This window comes from Sphaeramia orbicularis, chromosome 2 (genome assembly GCF_902148855.1).
Source record: "Sphaeramia orbicularis chromosome 2, fSphaOr1.1, whole genome shotgun sequence".
In the NCBI taxonomy this organism is placed as follows: Eukaryota; Metazoa; Chordata; class Actinopteri; order Kurtiformes; family Apogonidae; genus Sphaeramia; species Sphaeramia orbicularis.
This window is the reverse complement of record NC_043958.1, coordinates 11,534,321-11,557,450: the sequence shown is the minus strand read 5'-3', so window position 1 is coordinate 11,557,450 and position 23,130 is coordinate 11,534,321. Positions and strand designations below refer to the sequence as shown.

General features: G+C 41.1%; 1 protein-coding gene across 1 annotated transcript in view; it reads right to left on the bottom strand.

Moving 5' to 3' along the window:
• Positions 1–936: 936 nt before the first annotated feature.
• Positions 937–23,130, bottom strand: part of LOC115436254 (mitogen-activated protein kinase kinase kinase kinase 4) — a 48,471-nt gene continuing 26,277 nt past the window's right edge. Inside the window, 20 exon segments of the mRNA XM_030159052.1 lie at positions 937–3,441; positions 5,881–6,020; positions 6,110–6,269; positions 7,460–7,609; positions 7,691–7,791; positions 7,906–8,040; positions 8,285–8,428; positions 9,927–10,097; positions 10,292–10,409; positions 12,148–12,278; positions 12,281–12,452; positions 13,086–13,194; positions 13,583–13,761; positions 14,659–14,667; positions 14,849–14,943; positions 15,171–15,307; positions 16,472–16,572; positions 17,256–17,528; positions 19,797–19,949; positions 22,442–22,927. Of these exon segments, the coding sequence (XP_030014912.1) occupies positions 3,358–3,441; positions 5,881–6,020; positions 6,110–6,269; positions 7,460–7,609; positions 7,691–7,791; positions 7,906–8,040; positions 8,285–8,428; positions 9,927–10,097; positions 10,292–10,409; positions 12,148–12,278; positions 12,281–12,452; positions 13,086–13,194; positions 13,583–13,761; positions 14,659–14,667; positions 14,849–14,943; positions 15,171–15,307; positions 16,472–16,572; positions 17,256–17,528; positions 19,797–19,949; positions 22,442–22,927 (3,048 nt within the window). The 3' untranslated portion in view covers positions 937–3,357.

Sequence of the window (23,130 nt, the reverse complement as noted above, 5' to 3'; positions counted from 1 at the left end):
TCATTTTGGATGTGCATGTTTATATATTTTTGTTGGAGTAAGAGGTGCATTGGGGTTGAGATTGTTAGAGTGGGGGTACACAACTATGTTGTTATATTTTATGTACATTCAATTGTACAGTTATGATTGTTACAATATAAAAATTAAAAAAAAAAAATTTAGGAGCCCCAACATCACTACCTATTGGACTGAAACTTTAGAGACTTTGTCTAAGATTTTTAAGAGACTAATCCCTCCAGACCCAGTAACTTGTGTGAAACCAACAGGAGTGGACCTTAGTACAAAACTGTTGTTTTGAAGTTTGTGACACTACTGGCCAGACACCTTATTCGATTAAAGGGTCAAAACACGGTATTCAAAATCTCTCTGACGGGACATTCTAGAAACAATTTGACAGATTACTGTTGCTAAATGACCCACATTTTTACTTTTAAATTCATTTTTGCTTTAGTTGGACCATAAGGGATTATCCAAAACAGGGAGCAACTTTGTATTGAAGTAAATGTTGGAATGGAAATCAATTAAAGTTTGCTCTCTGACGGGACATTACTGTGTTTTGACCCTAAATTGGAAGAAAAATCCTCCCACTCATCAGGCTCTGTTGAAAGCCATTATGCAACACTTGCATTTTAAGAAAATCAAATTTTCATGAAAAGATAAAGTTATTTTATTCAATTTAGCAGCCCTTTATGGATTACTTTAATATTAAGTAAGTAGGCAGACCCCCCCCCCCCCCCCCCCCGGTGTTCTAACATCACATATATTGGATATTGTATATGACTTTTTTTTTTACATTGTCATTGTTCTAATTTCAATAAAAAGTAAAAAAAAAAAAAAAAATTGGGGGAGAAAAAAAAATTTTGTATAAATGTACGTTCTATCACTGCTTGGATCAGATCAAGTGTCATCAAACTATTAGAAAGAATAGACGCCCACTGTAAATTACTTCCGATTTTATTCAATGGAAAAAAAGACCTTCAGGAAAATACAGTAATTCCCATAGTAGACACAGAGAGGACATAAATTAGAGAGGCATGGCAGAGGGACGTCTGAGGGGGGACACGTCACCTGGCACCTGGGTGGTAGAGAATATTTGATCCACCACAGCCAGGGGCACACTGTGCACTTCTGCAGGATGTAGCGGGAGTCAGTGAAATCACACTCTTTGTCTTGAGTAATCCGTAACGTGAGCAAAAGTCGATTATTTCCTGTACACAAATGTCTAAATGATAGTACAAAAAGGGAATAATACAAAATACAAAAACAGGGAAAAACTGCCCTCAAAATAAACCATAAATATTCATATTGATGCACATTGGTTTAACAAAACAATTGCTTCTGTAAACATTTTCAACATAAGGTGTGCCTTACAATTTAAAAACCACTGCAGTCGCATACTTATCTGAAGGGTTACATAATAAAAATTGCAGAAACGAGACTAAAAACTAAGCCCGAGTTAAAAATATGCCACTTAATTCACGCCGTCTGGAGTGGTTTGGTAACACTGCTGTTAGAATGTGTGCCTTCTTTGCTATTCACAGATGATCAGAGCGATTACTAGGTCCCACCGAGGACAGTGAAGGCATCACCCTCACTAAGAACAGGAGTAAAGAGTAGAGTTATTTTTGAGGGGAGGGGAGGGTTCTCACTCGAACAAATACTCCGTCGACTTTAACATGAAGTGACACGGATCCATAAAGGAAAAAGGCAGATGGACAAAAACAACGCAGCCTCTTCATGAACGGACCAGAGGGAGTGAAATGAAAAAATAAAAGGAGGTTGTGGGATGGAAACTGTCCGGTTAAACTCGTGTATTTGTCTCAGAATCTCAGTCCACGTTGGAGTGAGTAAACAAACAGGTCCAATGTTGAGCCACATGGCTGGTTGAGACTAAAGTGTTCCTACAGTGCGCAAAATCCAAACTTCTTTCATTAATGTACAGTGGATTTTGAGCTTTTCTATACTGCTAACAGTGCAGCTGGAGGACAATCGGCTGATCCTGGGCTCCTCCAGACCTCTGCACGCTGCCTCCACTCCCTTATTGTCACTCCTGTCCATTGGCCTCCATGCTACCTTATTGGCCAGCTGCTACTTCTGCATGTCTAATTCACAGTTTATCCTAGCCCTACCTATGACTCATGTTAAAGGAAAAAAACACCAGAAAAAAACACCTATTATTGATGCATTTAAATGAATAGCTTGCCTGTATGTCCAGTGGATGTAAAAGACTAAGCTAGTGGCACAAAAAAACTGGAGAATAATCACAGATTGATGGTGATAAATACCAGTCAGAGTAACTAAAAGGTGGATTTTTCCTTTAAAATCTTCTTCTATGGGTGCTTCCTGCAGCCTATCTGTTATTATTTGTGTGCAGCATGTCACATCCAGAACATACAGTGTATGGAAAACAAGGACTTGATTGGCTTAAAGTCAAAACAACAAGTATTTCGGTCCAATGTAACCTCCGTTAGGCAATGGGGTACAAAGTTTGGAAAGTGTCTGTAAATCCCGGGAGTGTGAGAATCAGGTAAGAGTTGATGGGGTTAATATGTACAAACTGACATCCAGTACCCTGTATTTAATGGATATTATTGAGAAGGTCCGTTAAAAACCCTCACTTTAAGGAGATCAAGGCAAAAAAGTGAAGACACAGAGGCAGATTTACATGTCAAGCAATGAAATCTGTGGCTTTGACTAGTGTTAGTGATGAGGAAAATCTACCGTGGTGAGAATAAGGAGTTCATTTTACCTGAACGGGACCTGGACTAAACACAGCAACACTCGAGGTGTGGCACATGACTTTAAATATGTATTCGCAGCCTTCTTCAGGGCTGCGTTTAGCCTCTTCTCGTCCCTACATGTTTTCAGTCATTCGCATGCTCGCTGCCCTCCACACACACACACAGACACAATGAAGAATTTTACTATGACACAAAGATTTTACCGTCAACAGGCAACAGATCCCCTACGTTTAAAGAAGGGGGGGATCGGCTCAAAGGTCAGGCGGCAGGGGATGATGTGGGGGGAGTGGGGGCTGACAACAACCTGGAGGCTTCTGGGGGTTCCTTTCCTGTCGTCTTTTATGTTACTCAGTGGATTTGTGACATTCCAGCCCCCCTCCCCCTAACGGACACACACAACCACACCCCTCGCCTTCTTTTCGTGAGTACAGTCCAATCCGATGTTTGCTGGAGACAGAGGCTCCTCCCTCCGTCCAGATGCTTCAGTGAAGGGTGGCTTCTCCAGGTCAGGCTCATGGCGCTTCTTCATCATTGTCGGTCATAGTCTTAGTTGTCATCTGTTGGTCTCTGCGTAGGTATGTTCGTCATGTTAGCCGGTGTGGTGCGGGGGTCCTGGCTACCAGCTCATAAGAGAGGTGCGGCCCAGTGTCATGAAATACACCTGGCTGGCACCTCCGGCACGCACAGAGGCGAAGAATACCTGAAGGAAAACACAGAATGGTGAAGTGAATATAAAAGATTATGAAGGATGTAAGTCGGATTGTTCCGGTTTTGAAAAATAATCTTCAAAAAACTGTAAAACTACATATATTCATTTCTATTAATGAGTTTAAAAGTATCACAGAGAATGCAGTGAAGGAAGAATGTCACTGTTTTTCTTGATGCCATTATGGTTGAATAGTTGTTATTGTGTTTTATTGTTCATTGTGTATCATGTATGTGTTTTATGTTGTTTGGACTCTGTATGGCTGCTACCTCGGCCAGGTCTCCCTTGCAAAAGAGATTCCTAATCTCAGTGGGACTTCCTGGTTAAATAAAGGTAAAATGAAAAAATAAATTTAAAAAAATGTAGGCTTGAGCACTAATCCTGACCGTGCTGCAAAAGAGCAATTTAAAATGTGTAGTTAGTTTTACACCATGTATAGGGGTTGCTTTTTTGCTAGTGCGTTTTTTTTTTTCCCCAAGAGTGTTTTGTATGCAACGGAGCTATTGTGACCAAGTAATTTCCCTTGTGGATCAATAAAGTTTAAGTCTAAGCATGACAGCTCTATATAACACCTTATGCATTTATAAGTATATGGAGAGCCCTTTCTGGTTGTGCCCCATGGGATTTCATTTCAGGAAAAAAATATATATTATACTTAATGGTGAGAGATCAGTAATTTTTGATCCACCTGAATTATACCATCATGAATATATATACACATATACTGTTTGTCAGTTTAAAAGATTACAACACCAGACTGTGAAAATATGTCATTATAAAGGGTTCACACTGGAAAGCTGTGGAAATAACGCAACCTAACTTCCTCCACGATCTGTTCAGAGTCGGTGAAGATGTCTATGCAGCTTCAACATGACCAGACCTGTGGTGATTTTAGCCTATTTCTGCCCTTTTCTAATGAGTTGATTCAAACTAGGGCTGCACAATTTTGGCAAAAATCCAGATTTTTTTCCTTTAAAAACTCAGTTTTTGATTTTTGGGTAAAACTACAAAAGACAACAGAACTCAGCATGTCGCTTTCGTGAGCAGCCCCCAATGCAAGGCACTGCGCCCGACCTCAAATCTGTCATGGTATCATGTGATGGTAACACAGAAGTGATACTAATGCAAGTCAGTGACAGGCATCAGTTATGCATGCATGTGTGGACCACATAATATGAATGATCCCCACGCGGTTATATTTAAATTTGGGGATCCGTGCATGGAAGAGACCGACCCAGGACATGCTGGAGGGATTATATCCCCGGAGCTGGTGGATGTGTCTGGGGAGAGGGCTGTCTGGGCTCCTCTGCTGAGGTTGCTGACCCCACGGCCCAGATTGGAAGAAGACGATACAGTACGGATCCATGCAGGACAGCGTAAGATTAGTGATCCCCATGCAGTTATATTTTAATTGCAGGATCCATGCGTGAAACCATGGCTTACATTGGTATCACTATCACAGATTTAACGTCCGTCGTCATTCCACAGACTTTTGTGGAAGACCACTCTCACAGATAGGAGGAAGAGCCTATGGCAGCCTGAAGGCGCACAGCCCGGAGGCACGAGAGAGATGAAATCGATTTGACGACTTCCCTTTCTTAAAAATCATCCTAATTTAAAAATCCGATTTCGATTGATTAATTGCACAGCCCTAATTCAAACAGGATAAAAAAATTACTTGTCTTTTCTTACCGAGCACCATTTATTTATTTATCTTTTACAAACTTGGATCCCATGGGGCCCACAGGACTTCCCCGCTCGATGGAGTTCTATGTACTAAGTTAATATATAACATCCAGAGAGTACACACACGTCTTACAGAACAGCAGATACAATCACAGGCATATTTTCATACAGGATAGTCTCCTTTCCAAACCAAACCAAGTGTAGGGTGTGGTTTTGCAGAGTGAAATCCACTTTTACATGTAAAATAAAAGCACCTATTTACTTAAATACAGATAAATCCTACCTATTGACTGAAGTTATTATTGACCTATCCTGCTGGGATTTCTGCATGTTTGCCATTTAAGAAACAACCGTCTAACATAAACATATTTCTGTTAGATACAAAAGCTGAGGGTTACTGGAATGTCTACAGAGAGTGAGTCAGATCAGAGAGTGACAAAAATATTCGAAACAGGAAACAGATGTATAATGGATGGGACAAGAATAACAACAGCTTGGTGATGACATGAATCAGCTGGATCCTGTCTACAAGATGCACACACTGATCCTCAGGTGTGGGTGTGCTGCGATGCTTAACATGACTGTTATGTGCCGCTGTCTTGTTCAACTTGACCAGCAACGACTTGATGTCAGAGCTGTTCACACTGACTCTGATAGATGCAGCTAAGAGAAAAAAATACCTGCCGTTTGTAGTCACAGTTAAAGGAGGAGGAAAAAGCAGAAAAGTGTAGAGAAATACATCCTCACCTTGTCATTTCTTTCACAAAGGAACTTGAGTCTCTGTGCTCTCTTGTGCATGAAGACCCCGTCCAGGTGTCCTGTCTCCACAGAGCGGATCTCTATGGCCTTCTCACCCCAGCCCATGATCTGGTTCGACCTAATGTAGGCTGCAAGGACACAAAAGGAGACAATAAGAGGTGGAACAGGTTTCTCTTATTGGTCATTCCGCTAAAAATGATGCTACACTAATACTCACCCACTGAAGTTGGCATTTCTCCCCACTGCAGCACCACATCCTTGGTGATGCGCCCGTAGGTGTTGACGTAGACGCCCTCGTCCTCGTAACACACCAGCAGCTCGATGCCGTCAGTGTTGGGCAGAATGATGATGGCATGGCACTGAATGCTAGTCTGGATCTGAAGGCAGAGATGAGCTGGTTCATTTAAAGGGGTCATATTTTGCTAAGCCCACTTTTATTTGTCTTTGGTACATTTATTTGTGTATTTGGACCCTAATAGTTCAAAAAGTTTGAATTTGAACCCTCAAGGTGCTGTAAAGCTATCTTTATATTCATTTTGGCAAAAATCGAGTGGATTTCTGCAACCTGTTTTAATTCCTTCTTAATGTGTTACATCTATAACTAGTTACGTTACGACATTTGCGCATATAAGGTCAAGACTTCAGCCAGTAATTGTTGATCAGCAGCAGCGGTTGTAGTAAAAACTGAAAATATGTCCAAACTTCGAGCCGATTACTTCAAATGTTTAGTTGTCGTATTAACGAACTCAAGTGGCTGAACGGTACAGAGAAGCACATTTAACAACCGAGAGGGGATGGGGTGTGAAGTGGCTCATTTGCATTTAAAGGGTCAGCGCTCAAAACAGCCTTTCTCCTGTCATTAGTCAGAAATAGGGTTGAAGATGGGTCTGTGGAATTTAATTAATGAAGAATTCAGACCCAAGCATAGCATTTACAGTTAATGTAGACCACAGGGAAATGTTTAAAATGCAGAATTCCATTTAAAAAAAAAAGCAAAATATCACTCCTTTAACAGGGTTTCTGCAGGTATCAGCAAATCTAATTTAATGCTTTTTAATGCCCTTTTTAATGCCACTTTAAACAAATTTAATGCCCATGTCCAACTGCAGATACAGTTTTATTTATAGTTTTATGACAGTTTACATAGGACAGGCTTTAACCAGGTTCTGAATAGTTCCTCCTCCATCCACTTCTGCTCAAACTTGCATTTTCCCATTTTTCCGACATTTGCTAATATTCCCTCTGCTCTTTCACCACAGCATGAGCACGCTCACAGCACGTTGCATTCCAAGCATCCGATGTTGTGACTGTGTATCGGCCATAAACAATAGACAATTAAAGGTTATATAATCTAAATATATCATGAATAACAATGGGTTTTTTTCCATCAAGTGTATTTAATTTTTTAATGCCTCTGGCCATCAAATTTAATGCTTTTTAATGCCATTTAAGGCCTTAATTTTCACAAAATCTATTTCATGACTTTTAATCCTTTTTAATGACCTGCATAAACCCTGTTTAAGGAACACAAAGCCTGAAGAATTAAAACCAAGACCAGTGTACATACATGTGTTGGCAGGTAGATGTCGTAGACAGCACCGGAGTCCACATCCACAGCATGGAAGCCTGAGCAGGAGCCGTAGATGACCTTTAACCTCTGACCTTCTTCTACTGTCAGGTCAACCAGCAGCGGCTTGTGCACCAGGTCGCCAAAAGACTAGAGTCAAAAAGACAAAATGGGTTAGGCCAGATAATCAAAGAGGCGCTGCAGAACAATTCCAGATCAGGTCCTGCTTACCTTAAAGGCCATGAACTTGTGGTAGGGTTTGGGGGCCCAGGCATACACCTCCACAGAGTTCTTCAAGGCCAGCACCAGAAACTTAATCCTCTCGTACTTCACTGGAATGAAAAGGAGAATTAAGTGACAAACTGCTCAAACTCCTCTGGACTACAGCCAGGTTTAACCGGATCTTTGGGGAATCTATTAGCCTGAGTAGCAGATGAGACACATACCGACTTTGTAGTGGACGCAGCCCTCCAGGTCGCCCACATTGACCCAACCCTGTTTCTTCTCCACCTCTGGGTCATTGTGCAATATTTTGTTTCTCAGCCATGACAGGTAGTAGACTCGCAGCTTGTTCTTTTTTCCTGTAGTTGGTGGGTTGAAATTGAGCTGTCAGCTGAACTGTTAGAGTTATGAGATTATAACAGAAAAGGCCTGGACTTCTTTTAATTCCTGAAGGTAAATCAGATGATGTGATCATCCATGAATAAATAGAAATGACAGAAGCTCTTTGCAGTCTAAATAATGAAATCTATACTTTGACTCTGTGTTCTTTTTTGGATATAGATCAATATCTCTGTGCAGGCCAAAGGCAGCTCATCTGTCTACCTGATATGGTGACGAGGACATTGAGTCCCTCCAGGACGTCCATCTGCTGGATGCGTCGTCTGTTGATGAGGGGATAAACCTTGCCCTGTCCACTCCGGTCCAGAAGCATTAGGCCACTCTCTGTCCCCACCAGTAGGTTCACTCCTAAGACACAAGCAGATAAAACTGATTGATTGATGGTTTTATTTTTATGTCATGCACACAAAGAGCCTGAGCCTCATGGGTTTAGAAAACACTGACAGTACAGTGGGAGCAGAATGATTCATTATATTTGAGGTGGTCAGCTTCAAACAAACTACTCTGTGTTCTCTCCTTCCCTTTGAAAATAAAAAGGTTTTCTTCTTGAAGCACCATTCATACTTTCATCATGTTCCAGCAAAAAGAAATGAACATAAAGAAGTACATTTATAACAGAATACACCCTCATAAACAGGACACTAAAACAAAAACCGAACCTCAGTTTCAATTTAACCTGAGTCATACTTATTCCATCGTCCTCTGGAGCAGCAATAATCCTGGTTGTACTTCACATCTCAGACTCAGTTTGATTGTCATTCGATCAATGGTACACGATAGAATGAAATTTAGAAAAAATTGAAAAAGAGAGAAAAAAAAATCTTAATATATACAAAATTTCACAGTATGCAGCAGCAGTATACTTAAAGTGGTGGTACACATAGCAGAAGAATGAGCAGCAGCAACAGTGGAATAAAGCAGGTTCCATATGGTGGTTATTCTTTTCGAGACGTTTGTAATTTTTGTTTATACAATACATGCTCACAGACACACATTTTAACAATGCACCACATGTATTCTATAAACAATCCTAGACCAAATGGAGTATGTGTCAATGAAAATCTTCAAACTTGTAAACAATATCGTCCATTTTATTTCAGGGGTTTTGTCATCTGTGTGAAATAGTTTGATGTTTGGCTGGAAATTTCAAACTCATCTGAGCTGATAATCTTCTCTGAACATGCTTTAGTTGTGTGTGGTCACTATTTTTTTCTAAAAGGATCACAGTATGAGCTCCACATCACTGACGGGAAAGATGCAACAGTCAACAAAGCTGAGATGAACATGTCCAACAATCTGCATCTGGTCAGTAATTCCACAACTGTAAGTCTCCAGCAATGGTTCAATAAAGTGTTACTAATAAACCAGTGCAAAAGCTTTGTACAGCACTGATTGAAGAATAGGGAGCTATACCTCAAATCAAAATCACACAGGTCTGGATGTACTTGAGTTGGATTCTCCCAGTTTTTGCAGAGGCAAGACTTGTTAGTGAGTCCGCTCAGAAGTTTTCTTTAGGCATTTGTTTGGGAAAACATAGTGTGTAGTGGAATCAAATGTGTTAATGAGTCTTTTCTGACACTGAGGTTAAAAAAAAAATCGAACTATTGCAATAACACTCCTACATTATCTTCCACATTCTAAGCTTCATGTTCAACAACTGACTACAGAAATACATGGTGTATCTTTAGATTCCACTATCATATCATCTGACCACTTTTCCCTCGATATAATAAATATTTTGTGTCTAATTTCCAGATCATCTCCCCTGTTCTCCCCCATTAACATGCATCAGAACTCCACTAACTTACATTTACTGCCATGTTTATGTTGAGAAGCACTGACTCACCCCAGAGTGCAGCACACAGGATCTCCGAGTTGAACCTCTTCTTGTACTTGCGAATCTCCGGGGTGTCGCTTGGCGGACGCGTGTTGACTGGGTTGACGTTGACCACCGAGCCTTTGCGGGATGGGTCAGACCTCAATGGGTCCGCCAGCCGTCCATCCTGCCCAAAAGCTGCTGAAGAGATGAGATAGAGGGTCAAAGGTAAGGAAAGTTATCTTATAAATTTCAGTGACAGAGACTTTTATGACATATCGACTTTATAAGTGTATGACAAAGTTTTTGTGTGTGGGAGAAAGTACTTCTCATAAAAACTGCGAGAGGAAATATGGACGGCATGACATGTTTAAGTCTTCTGAGTGGTGACCTACCCATGTTGTTGAGGGAGCTGCCGCTGGATGGAGAGATCTGGAGAAGGCGGGGGTCGATGAACGGGGTGAAGGAGGAGGAAGACTTATGTTTGGACATTGAGTTGCTCTCCGACTGGGACTGAGAAAATTAAAGTAGAAAGCAAATTTTTAACTTCATCTGTATTAAATATAACACCCATTTATATAACCTCAGACAGCTGGATGTGCAAGTATTCCTTATCAAACTCAGTGTATCAAAAACATGACAAAATACATCTGTTACACTCTTCTCAAAGCTCAGTACAGCTGAAACCTCTCCAGCCATCATATTAAAGCTGTTTGCAATCCGGAGCGACAATAGCAACAGCCCCCTCTATTATTCACAGTTCCAGCTCTACCTCAGGAGGCTCATAAAAACAATCAGTCTTACAAACTGCAACAAAGCTACATTTTTACAACAAACAACAGGGAACACATATTTGGCACTGCAATCTGAGTCTACAACAAAATCAAAGAAAAGGATGACGTGCAGTTATGTTTAGTGTTTGAAACAGAAATGTTAGAAGGAGAAACACCATGTGTAACAAGAAAAAAACGAGCCAAACAAGTGTGGTTGTTGTGTAGTGTTAAAGAAAAAAGCTGCTCTGAATAAAGCACAGACAGATAATGATCACAGTTCCACCACCGAAGATGATTGACAGTAAGATCACACAGAGTCCGTGTGAGTTGTCCCATTTCACCCCTGAAACGAACAGGATGGCACAGCAAGCACAACACCACCCAACACTGGTAAAACTACTCAGAAGCAGCCAGAAGCTCTTGTTAGTGTCCTCCGTGCCGTGACCGCGTCTCACTGCCAGGAGGCGCCAGTGTTAGCAGCACTGCAGTGAACTGCAGGAGAAAAGTGTTGCAGCCTTTTTTAAGTAGGTTCAAACCAGGTGTCAGCCAAGCCAGGAGGGGGCAGAGGAGAGCCAGAGGGGCAGGAGGGGACCGGCAACTGAGGGCTGGACTGAGGCTTTGTACAGATTTAGGGCTGGAGGCATGTGAGCTGCAGTGGATTCAATCATCCCCTCTAATAAATAATTAAAGATGTTGGTATCAGGCAGAGACAAAAAGCAGATGCATATCCTTCCTTACAGTCAAGGAATAGTTTTTTATGGTGGTGGCTAGCATACAGTGAGAGTACCTTTTCTTCACTAGAGATTACAGATCCTTGTAGATGGGATATGTTATGCATTCTGTTCAATTATTACAAATTTGTGAAACTGAATATAACATTGTCTTGCATCAAGTGTAAATGCATGTGGCACTTGCATAATACTGCTCCCCAAAGTGGAGTCAATGAATTTGCATTTATTAACAGTTAACAGAGTGAGCTCTAAGTCTATGGAAAAATATGAGGTTTTGTCTGGCAAATAGTACCTTTACCTTTAATTCTCCTCTGCGTCCAGTTATAATCAAAACCAACACAGACAAAAGTAAAGGTATGTTACATATGTGAACCCTGTGTTTTCATTTTAAAATGTTTTAGTTTTTTTTTTTTTTTCAGAAAATGAAATGAGTGCAGACAATAATAGAAAAAACAATAAAAATGTACTGTTCAAAGCAGTAATAATTGTAGCAACTGCGATTTAAACCGTTGTCATTAGTTGTTTTGTTGTTTTATTTGAATAGGCGGAAACACAGGTATGTATTCTAAATACATGTATTCTCCCCAACACTGGCTTTAATGTATTAAAAGGACTAATAGTGAATAAAACAAACCATTATTTGCAGCTGCTGTTTGACTCCAATCTGCTCACAGCATCTCTAAGCCTGCACATGTCTCAGCAGTCCACACCTCAGTTGTTTGTCTCCGTGGTGTGAAAGTGACATACCTCTATGGCAGTGAGCTTGTCCAGGGGGTTCTGTGGGGACATGGCAGGACTGGCATGGCTAGATGATGAGGGGAAGGAGGAAGAGGAGGAGGAGGAGGAGGAGGAAAGGATGGTTGTGGAGGAGGAGGGGAGTGGTGGCTCTGCTGGATAAGGTCTGGTAGGTGGTGTATGCGACCGGCAAAGCCATTTTTCTCCAGCACGCCGTGGTTGGGGGGTGGCGGCTGGCCGTGGCCCTGACCAGGGCCAGCCGAGGAAGAGGAGGATGAGGATGAGAGATTGACCAACCGCTTTATGTCAACGGTGCTCTGGAAGCAAGAACAGGCACACTTGGGCTCGAGCAAGGAGGTGGGGGGGAAGTAGGAGGTTTGCTATTCTGCTGCTTCTCCTTAAAACCCTTCGATTCCAACAGCTTTGACAACACTGTGCATTTCTGAAGCTCATGGTCATGACTCTACAGCTTGTTTCTTTTAATGCAATATACAGCTCTGGAAAGAAAACCTGAACCTCATTGGAAACCTCTTGATATGATTAAAAAGAAGCTGGATGTTCATAAACCACAAGTCAGGATTATTTGAACAGATATTGATTTATGAACTCTTAGCTTTGTGTTATTTAAAAGTGACTAAGAACTTTTTTTTGGTATTTTACAAGAATAAATGCTTTACATGACAATATTTTAAATTGGCATGCAGTGTTTTTTTTTTGTTTTTTTTTAATAAACAAATGTAAATTATCATATGTATAAATAGCAAAAGCTGTGGTCTCTAAGTTTTCCAGAGCTGTAGATGTGATAACTGTATCATGAATGAAAATGTAACACAAAAAATGCAGAATTTACAGAATGATGGGGAATGAGTGGACAGTAATATGGAAAATGACACTATCAAGTGCAATGTGCCTTTCTGCAATCACAATTTAATAACAGAATGTGCTCTTACCTGTCTAATGACCAGCGTTCCATCCTTGGAGGGTGTCATGGCCTGGTCGCTCTCAGAGTCCTCAACCAGCATGGTCTTGGCTGACTCCGTCTCCCCATTACTCTGCCTCCTGTAGAAGCCATGGGGATATCTAATGTCCGTAACCAGACCGGTGTTAAAAGCCATGCAGGAAAGCCATGCAATATTTTGCTGGATTTGACAATGCACATCCTCTAGGCACAAAATGCTATAATGATATCTGTATACAGTTGTCACATCTCTTTAAGGCTATAATTAAAACTTAAGCAAAATGAGCAAAGATGTTTTATTTTTTGTGGATAAAAAGAAGTGAAATAGGGATCTCCATGTGGTCAGATTACATCAATCGTCAATCAATGAATTTATAGAAAATTACAATGTATGACATGTATCATTGACTTATAGAATATCAGGATATGAGATTCTGGTCACACAGCTCTGAAGCAAACACGACACAGCTCAGTAAAGGTTCTACCTACCCAGCTCTCGAGTCCTCAGCGCCTGAGGTGGACTCTTCTCCTGCTTCCTGGTCCACCTCCTCATCATCCTCTTCATCAGTGGTGCCCGACTCTTCACTTGAGGAGGAGTAATCAGTCACCTTGTGATGAGGTCGAACGTCGTCGACTGCGCGGAGCTCCTTAGCCAGAGCAGTCAGATCCTGAGAGAACAGTAATACGGGTTTGATTTAAAAAACAGTCAAATCCTATAATCTGGCAAAATTCAGATTGTCCAGAATTTTCGCTTAAATTTGAGGTATGAACCAAATGGACCAGCTATTATATCCAGACAGTCTGAAAAGTCACCCCTCCTCACTTTGAGCAAAGTTGATATATTGGGTTTTGTCTCCCCAGCTGACTTATGAACACCTACAGCCTCACAACTCTGGAAAATGCTATGAAACATTTTATTTTAGTCCTCTGGCATCTTTATCTTCATTTCTCTTTCTGCATGCATAAAGCCAAACTGGCATTTCTCCAATACATGCTTCCAAGTTTTGAATATGTTAAGAGTCAAAAGTAGATGATCAGATAGCAAATTAATACATTTTATAGTTTGTAAATTAGAGTTATCCTCTCTCCAGTCGAAGACTAACTCATTTAGCTCTTCTTGCAGTCTTGTAGGTCAGTGACAGGTATGAAAGGGAGGAGGGATGCTTCTCTGACATGTTCAACAAACAATAGCAAACAGGCCATAGTTTATCCAACAACAAAGCCAGGGGAGATAAAGAGCCAAACTGACAAGTACAAGGAAACAAGGAGTGTGTTTGCATTCAAATGTGTTCACATTCAAATCCAGGCTCAGGAAACTGCTGCAGTAGGTTAACCCTTCTGCTGCCAGGCACATTTTGTTGATGACAAGCAGTTGAGAGAGGGGGAAAAAAGTGTGCAGGAAAGGTGCCAGTAGAAGGCGATCAAGTCACAGGCAAAGAGTAACTAATCCTCCGAAAAGGAGAAAAAGGTCTTTTATAAAACTCCTTCAGCATTTAATGTGATGAGTGGAGAATGGTGCAAGCATAGCAGAGCTGTGATTAATTAATCTCATTTAATAAGCTTACCACATCACCCTAAGAGGTTCCCCAACAACCACGAAGCATTGGATTCATGTGAAGTTGTACACATCAGGTGGTTGAATAATTAGCATAGAAAGTAGAGACAACACAAGTCGAAAAGAAAAAAAAAAAATTTTTTTCCTTTAATTGAGTATCCACACAAGTTTAAGCTGCACTTAAGTAACAATGGACTTACAGCTGGTCGAGTAGGTCTGGCAAGGTTCTTTTCATCTTGTTTTTTGGGAACATTTTCAGGCCGCTGTAGAGGCGATCCTTCAGATTTAGAGGAAGCTTTAAGGGGACAAAAGGAAATAGCATTAGAGAGGGGAAACAGAGTTGAGCCAGGAGAGCTGGATCTTAATCAAACAGGATCTTAAATTGCCTGTATAAAGGCAATGCAAAACCTACTGCAACATGTGCAGACTGTGTTGCAAATAGTAAGAAAGAATTTCACCATGGTAAAAATGACAATTTGCTAATAAGCAGCTGTTAGTAGAGTTAGTGGCTGAGTACAGTACCAGGCGACTCACAGCGTGGCCTGAAGCGGTCTCCAGGACTGGCCTGGGAGCTGGAGTTGGAGCCGGAGGAGCTGCCGCTGCCTGGCCTCGGCTGGAGCTTCTCCACTCGGTCCCACAGTGGGCGCTGCTCCACATTACTGTCATCAAGAACAAAGACATATTTACAAGCATTCAGATTCAAAGTGAAGCATTTACCGTTCGCTGACAGAGGCATTCATCTTACATTCATGTGCTTTTTATTATTTTCCATAGTAGTGCAAAAACAAGTATAATACCTTCATTTTAAAATCTTTAATAACTTTTGAACTGCTAGTAGTTGGACCTTCAGACTCCATGTTAGATGTGGAAAAGAAAAAAAAAAACATACTTTCTTCAACTGAACGACCAGGAAAAAAAAAAAACTGTCAAAATTTAAATGTTTGGGCTTTCTATTTGTCTTCATAATAATCTACTCCAACAATCAAAACTGATACGTTTTTAACTGGATCTAAAAAAATTATTGGAAATGTATCATTACTGCCTCCTTTCACATCGATTTATTCTATCCGTTACACAGTTATTACTATACACCAGAGTGGGCTGCCCAATTTATTAAGTTATTAGAGAATCTATAGAGTATCGTAAGGAAGATACGAGACACCAGATTCAACAGTGCACAGAAAAACTGAAGGCTGATATCAGTGCATCAGCTTCCATAACACCTCAGCAGTACGACACACTGATCACCTCTATGCCACATCGTATTACTAATGTAATTCATGCAAATGGACCACTGACCTAGCATATTCATACTTTTCAGTAGTCCAGCATTTCTGCAATAAAAATCTAATTTTCTGATATTGAATTTTGAGTTTTCATTAAATAAACACTTCATAATATAACAGTCTGTGTGTAATGATTCTAAATAATGAGTTTCACTTTTTTTTAATTGAATTACTGAAACAAATGAAGTTTTTCATGACATTCTAATTATTGAGATGCACCTGTAATTGAATTTTCAAAATAAAAAACAGCTTGCCATGAATCTGTTGAATTCATCTGTTATCAAATCTATCCGTTACAAATATAGAATCTGTTTAGGTAGAGCAGTGTATTTTCTGATTAACTTCATTTGTCACAAACTCAACTCTGCTTTAATTGTTTTGGGGTTTTTTGTGAATGAATGATTTATATTTGCTGTCCTTTCAACACTTAATTTCAGGTTTCTTCAGATAAAAAAGCCATCCGCTGGCATTTCATATCACAAATGAAAGATTAACTGGTGTATTTATTTGTATACAGAGGTTTCAGTTTTATCTGACCTTCCAGCATTCCTCTGTCCACCCTGGCTGCTTGGTTGTGATGGCAAAGGGGACTCTCTGCGTGACAGTACTGGAGACCTGGATGTTGTCCTCACTGGAACCTGGAGGACACAGATTCAAAGCGGTTTCACATACTGTCCAACTGTTTAATAGACAAGATGACCCATTAGCAACTCGAAGATTAAAAAAATACCAGCCTAAAATTTGCATGAATGAAAAGCAAAATTGTCAGCATGAATGAAGCAAGATTAATAAAGTCCCATGACCTCCAAATATTTCAATGAGTGTGACTGAATAAAGTGCTCTTTATTCAGTTTTAACACTGGGCATGACAGATGATTCAGTGCAGAGCACAAGAGCAGCAGCAAAGCACATCTTTACAGCCAGACTCCTTTGACAAAAACAGCAGTTTTACCTCAGAATGCGTCAGTCGCTGGTCTACCACTGCCCCAATCAGTTTGGTGCTTTAAAATGTTAGTTTGGATGAAAAGCCACACAATAATACAAACAAACTAACCAATCAAGGCAACAGCAGACCGCCTCAGGCAAAGCAGTGAGAATATTGGATGTACATCGTACACACATGGAGCTTAGAGAACGTTTTAGGGAGCGATACATCAAACTGCCTCTCCTGCGAACAGTAAATGTCATCTACACATCCTCACAGCAGCAGACAAACAAACAGAGAGCAGCATGCTAAATGAATAGACTGGCATGACAAGATACAAATGAGGGAGGGGAGCGTGAAGGGAAGGCTGGGGATGGGGGGCCCTGGCCAACTTACCTTCGGAGGCACCTCTTCGGCGCTGGCCTGGTGTTCGGCCCTATTCTGAGCCTGGGAGTGGTGGAGGGGAGGTTGGGGCTGGGGGTCAGTGCGTGCGGGCGATGGGTGGTGGTGGTGATGGGGGTCCTGGGAACGCAGGTGGAGTTGTGCAAAGCTAGTGGTAACACCGCCGGGCTCGCTGAAGGACTGGGAGCGCGAGACCACGGGTGGAGGAGGAGGAGAGGGAGCAGCGCTGTTGCTGCTCTTTAGAGCGGCCAGGTGAGACCACTGTACCTTTTAGGGGAGGGGGGGTGAGGGGTGAGGGGAAGAGGAGGGAGGGAGGGGAGGTGAAACAGTGAGATATGGGGGAAGATGTGTGTGGAATTTTACAAACATGTGTTCAGAGATATATACGCATGCATACACCAGACAGCACAACACAGACACACTCATCTGTTTCACTACAGAAGTTTACATTAAACATGGATTGGTTACTTTTGATATGATGGAAAACTCTGTCTTTAAAAGCCCACACTCCTCTGCTCTTCACGAACCTCCCTGGTGATTAATGGGTTAAAACCTCAGACTGTCCTGGAGGATACAATGTGAATGTGTTCGATGTGAGTCAGAGTTTTAGAGCCTTTTATCTGGATTTAGACAGTGGAGCTTAACGTACTGCATAAGAGGGTTTCAACAGTATGAGATTTTCAGTTTGATAATGGTCTCAGAAAGCAGGGTTTCATGGTATCACAGTACTACACAATCATTGTTATCAATGAACAATGATGTCTACAAGATAAATATAACAGAAAGCTAAACATCTCCCATTTTATTAAGAGAAGCCAAACAAGGTGATGAGCCAAACAAGCAGTTGGGGAGGAAGATGTGTCTGCATGTGAGATTCTCCATCTGATCACATTGTTTTCCCATTAGATAAGCAAATGCATGTTATATAACTGTTGATTTTCATATCACAGCAGTGAACATGGGTGCAGTTTTTTTTTAAAATCCCTCTTCAAATTTGTCATTAATTAAAGCTGCAGTGCTTGATAGTTTTATAGCATCACTATGCAAATAATCCAAAATGACATTTCAGAATATTGTAATTCAAGGAGGCTATATAAAATTTACCCTATGATACCATTTTTGTCTGATCACATGTGTATTACCAATTGCTGATCAGATTCTGTCAGCTGCAACTTGGACATGTTCCTACAGCTCTGCATTGTGTGTTGATGCAAAAGTTTAAAAAAGTAGGTTAACTTTCCAGTAACAGCATGAAATAATGTCCCCTATCTGTCTTCATAATATTTTATCCCTTTATTTGGACTTAGATGAAAAAGCTGCAGATGTAAGGTGTGGGGGTTTTTTTTTTTATAGGTGGGTAGTATCAGATGTCAGTGTGATCTGGTAACGGTGCTGAACTGATCCACTTGGTAAAAAGAACACAAAAATGTGACGTGCCTTGTCACACTGAAGAAAACATCACTGAAGCCTAAACTGTAATGTGCTGTGGAGGCCAGGAGATTGAGAGTCACAAGTTTAGTATTAATTACTGAGTGTTCAGCTTGATTTCAGGGACTAATGGTTGGGATTGTGGTTTGATTTGGATACATGTCCAAACACAGTGGTGTTACATCAGGTTCTGCTGGCAAAGGAGTCATAGACCGTCACAGCTCCCTTCCATGTTTTTATTCCTACAGTGACTCCAATTGTGACAGATCTGGAGTGATGTTAAAACTGCACATGACTTTTGTCACCAATTTTTCATCTAATCTGTAAAACCCAAGTCATAGCCTAAGTATCACGAATCAGTGAGCGTTTCTGTGATTATGCACCTGAATCTCCTCCCTCACAGTGAACAATTTCTTAGTGTGTTCCACCATAAACATTCCATGTGTTTACAAACAGAGCCGGTAGGTCACTTGGGCATTTTAGGAAATTTGTTGCGACATGCACTGTGGGAAGCGGATTTTGATGCACCCGCTTTCTCTTGGTCGACATGTTTGTTGTTGCTGCTACTGCGTGGAGCTCCACTTCCCACAGTGCGTGTTGCGCCAAATTTCCAAAAATGCCCGAGTGACCTACCACGTCTGTTTGTAAACACATGGACTGTTTATGGTGTACACTTCGAAACTGTTCACCATGAGGGAAGAGATTCAGGTGCGTAATCACAGAGAGACTCATGGATTTGTGATACTTAGGCTATGACTCGGGTTTTACAGATTTGATAAAAAAAACTGGTGACAAAAGTTATACGCAGCTTTAAAATCACAGTAAAAGCAATATGAGTGATTATGCATGGCAACCTTTCCTGACTTGTATGACTTTAAATATAGTTAACATATTCTTGCCAGTTGTCCATGTTTGCAGTGGAGCAAGAATATCAGTTATTTTAATGTCAAGACTGCAGACAAGGAAATTACTTGTACACTATATAATCATCTTGTCCCTGCTTGCTCTTTCACCACACTTGTAAAGCACACAAACCAAGAAGAAAAGACACACAGGAAGGAGGTAAGAAGGGGAAGAGCAAAAGGAAGAGGGGAAGAGAGGATTTACCTGAGGCTCCATGGGCCGGTGCATAGCGGACGCCTCTGAGGAGGGGCCGCCATTGGAGAACGGTTCAGAGGAGCGGGGAGGCAAAGGAGGCTGCTTGGGAGGAGGAGCAGTCTGAGGGGAGCCCTGAATGTTTTTTCGGTAGCGCTCATCAGCCTGGGTTAGGGAAAGTGTACAGGGCAGAGAGGGAACCAGGGTCAGGACAAACACCCAAAAAACCCTCAGAAACAACAAGTAGAAAGGTACTGATTTTCAAACTAAATAATCCCCATCTACTTGGTGTTTTTACTATTATATCCTCTGTCATTTTTCAGTGACAATAAAAACAGCTTGTGATAACAAACATGCTTTCAGTCGTTTGAAGCAGCCACGCACAGACGCAGATACATATGGACAGACAGGTGGAGAAACAACTGATCCCTAAAGCACATCTGAATTTCAACAGGAGGAAAGGATCATGGTTAATGACATAGAAGAGCCCTGCTGATGAGACGAGACACTGAACAGGAGTCCTGCATGTTAGTTTGGGCCTCAGCCATCCACATGCAACGGCCCAGTCCACACGAGTCAAAACAGCCATTTCTGTCTTTTACAGGTCCAAGATCAAGAGAAACTCCTTGCACATGTGTTTCTAACATACTTCACCAAATATTTAAACAAAAGATCATGAATGAATATATAAGAATCAGTGTCATTAAAAGTGAAATATCTAGTAGGAAAGCCATAATATCAAAATGGCTATAATTAGAAAAACCTACAGTGGAGGAGTGGATTGACATCATTTATGACATTTTTAAGATGGAAAGAACCACTTTTGCAATAAGACTACAACAAGGTCTGTTTTAGAAAAGATGGGGAGGATGGATTAGGTATGTCACACCAGTTCGACCAACATTTATCTAAGGCCATGTTTTATATTCATTTCACCCCTTCTTCCTTTTTAACCCTTTAGTATCGATGTTTTTTACTTTCAATTTTTTAATATCCCAAATGTGCCCCCCAGCATTCCTGTACTAGGAGTTTAGTTCTTACTTTTGTATTGTATAAATTACATCTTTTGTGTTGCTGAGGGAAAACCAATCAACCAATCATCTTTATCTGTATTGTCTGTGGAGTCACGGATGTATCGCTGTGTGATTCAGTTGTAATTTTCACATCAATGGATGAGAATGGTTACGTGAGTAAACATGTGAACCATGGAAAATCCTAATAAAAAGAGAATTTAAAATAAATAAATAAATAAAAGTGAAATATCATTATTTCTCTTTTTCTTGCTCAACCTGTTTGAAGCAAAATTAAGGCACAAATATCCCAAACATCCTCATGGGTTTAGTAGTCAAGGAGGCTAGAAACAGTGTGAGTGAGATCGAGTGCCAACAGACAGTGGTGGAGAACAGCTCGGTTTTGTTCAGGGCATAAAAAAAAAGCTGGTTGCTGGTGGTTGCGAGCCTGTGGTTTTCCATTCTCCACCGTACCCCCTACTTGTCTCATGCAAACGCTCTGGCTGAGTGGGAGTGCATTGTAACAAATTAGCTTGTGCTTTGGAATAATGCTACAGCACTGAACACAGAAGAAAAAAAAACACTCCAGTAACAGTCTGTAAGCATGGGAATTCTAAGTTGGGCTCTGGGTGCTCTATCTCATTGCTTCATTTGCATGTACATGTTTTACCGCAGCTTGGGATTGTGAATAAACAAAACATGGAGCTGCAGACAATAACCACCCCTGAAAAGCTGATTCAGCTATATTGTAAAAGCTACGAGTTGAACCGTGTGGGGAAAAAATTCAAGAGTTTTTTCAATCTACATGAAAATTAAATTTCTTTATTAAGACTGTACAATGTCTGTGTGTAATTTCAACAACTGACTGAGGAAAAAAACACATCGACGGCAGCAAAATACAGCTAAAACCAGGCCTTTTCTATATCACTGAGTTAACCTTTCATTTGTTATTTTGTCTTCAGCAGTTGCAACAGCTTTTTTCTGAACCGTACTGTCAAAGGTTTCACATGCAGAGGTCTCCACGGAAACAGAGACAGCCTCAATTACAGTCGTAAAGACAGGGGCTAATCTTGAAATTGCAAGTTGCATTTTTCTCATTGCTCAAGAGCTCAAATCAGTGAGAGATCTCTGAGCCCTATCTTGCAAGCCAAAAATAATCTGAAAACCTTTCCTTATCAGTTTAGATCATGAGATAATAATCAGAACATCAACAACATCAGTCAAGCTTGCTCATGCACAGCACCTGTTCTGTCATATTTTCTGCTTAATATCAAGCTACATATTGGCTGCTTTGTTTTCATCAATTACTTCATTACTTAACAAAAAAGCCAGGATATGAAGAAACAAAGCCCACATTTTTAGTGTGGGTATGTGTGGCGTTTACCAAAAAAAAAACCTGTCCAAAATGCCAATGTAGTCATTTGGTGGAACATTTTTCTGGTAAAAAAAAAAAAAAAAGAAAAAAAAAAAATCTATATGTTTGATTTATATGTCAATATGCAAGTTAAACTCTCCTTTGTGTTAAAGACGAACATAATTTGTTGCTCGCACCACCTTCATTATTACGGTGACTGCTGTGTGAAGACAAGCAAGAAGAAGCTAGAAAGAGCAGGCAGCAGAAGAGGCAGAGCCGAGGATGAGGTTCACCTCTCTGATAGGCTGAGGAGGATGACTGACAGGCTCAGCCGGCCTATCGGGCTCCACACTTTCTGCCTGAGGAGGTTTAGAGTCAGTGGGGGTTTCAGTCTGTGGGGGGCTGGGGCTGTTGGAATCAGAGGTCTGGATGGGGCAGTTCCCATCAGAGTCAGTCTTCTCTGGTACTGGCACAGCTTGGGGTTTAGTGCACTCTGGGGGGGTTGCCTGAGGGGCCCTGGAGGGCTCATAAGGCCCTTTAGCTACAGGGACAGCACTGTCAAGGACCTGAGCTTGGGGGGCGGAGGTGAGGACTCTGTCGGGGGGAAGGGTGGTGGAGGTCTGTGGAGGTTTGCTTTGGTCTGAGGGGAATTTGTTCTTGTCGGCAGGTTGCTGTTTGGATTCATGCTGCAGCGAAAGCAGGTACGCCTGCTCCTGCTGCAATCGCTTATGGAGTCGCTCTGCCTTGCGCTGCTCCTCAAGCTCCCGCCATTTGAACTCCTATTACAGAGCGTGAGGTTGATTCAAGAAGGTCAGAACAAATGCCTGACTGAAAAACTCAAGACTTCATATTCACAGACTCAGATTGTGTTTGCCTGTTTTAGTCTGGGTAACTGATGTTTCCTAACAGTCACTACCCATGAAATACATGATGGAAAATTAACACAAACCATTCAGAGAAATACTAATGCAAACAAGTAAAA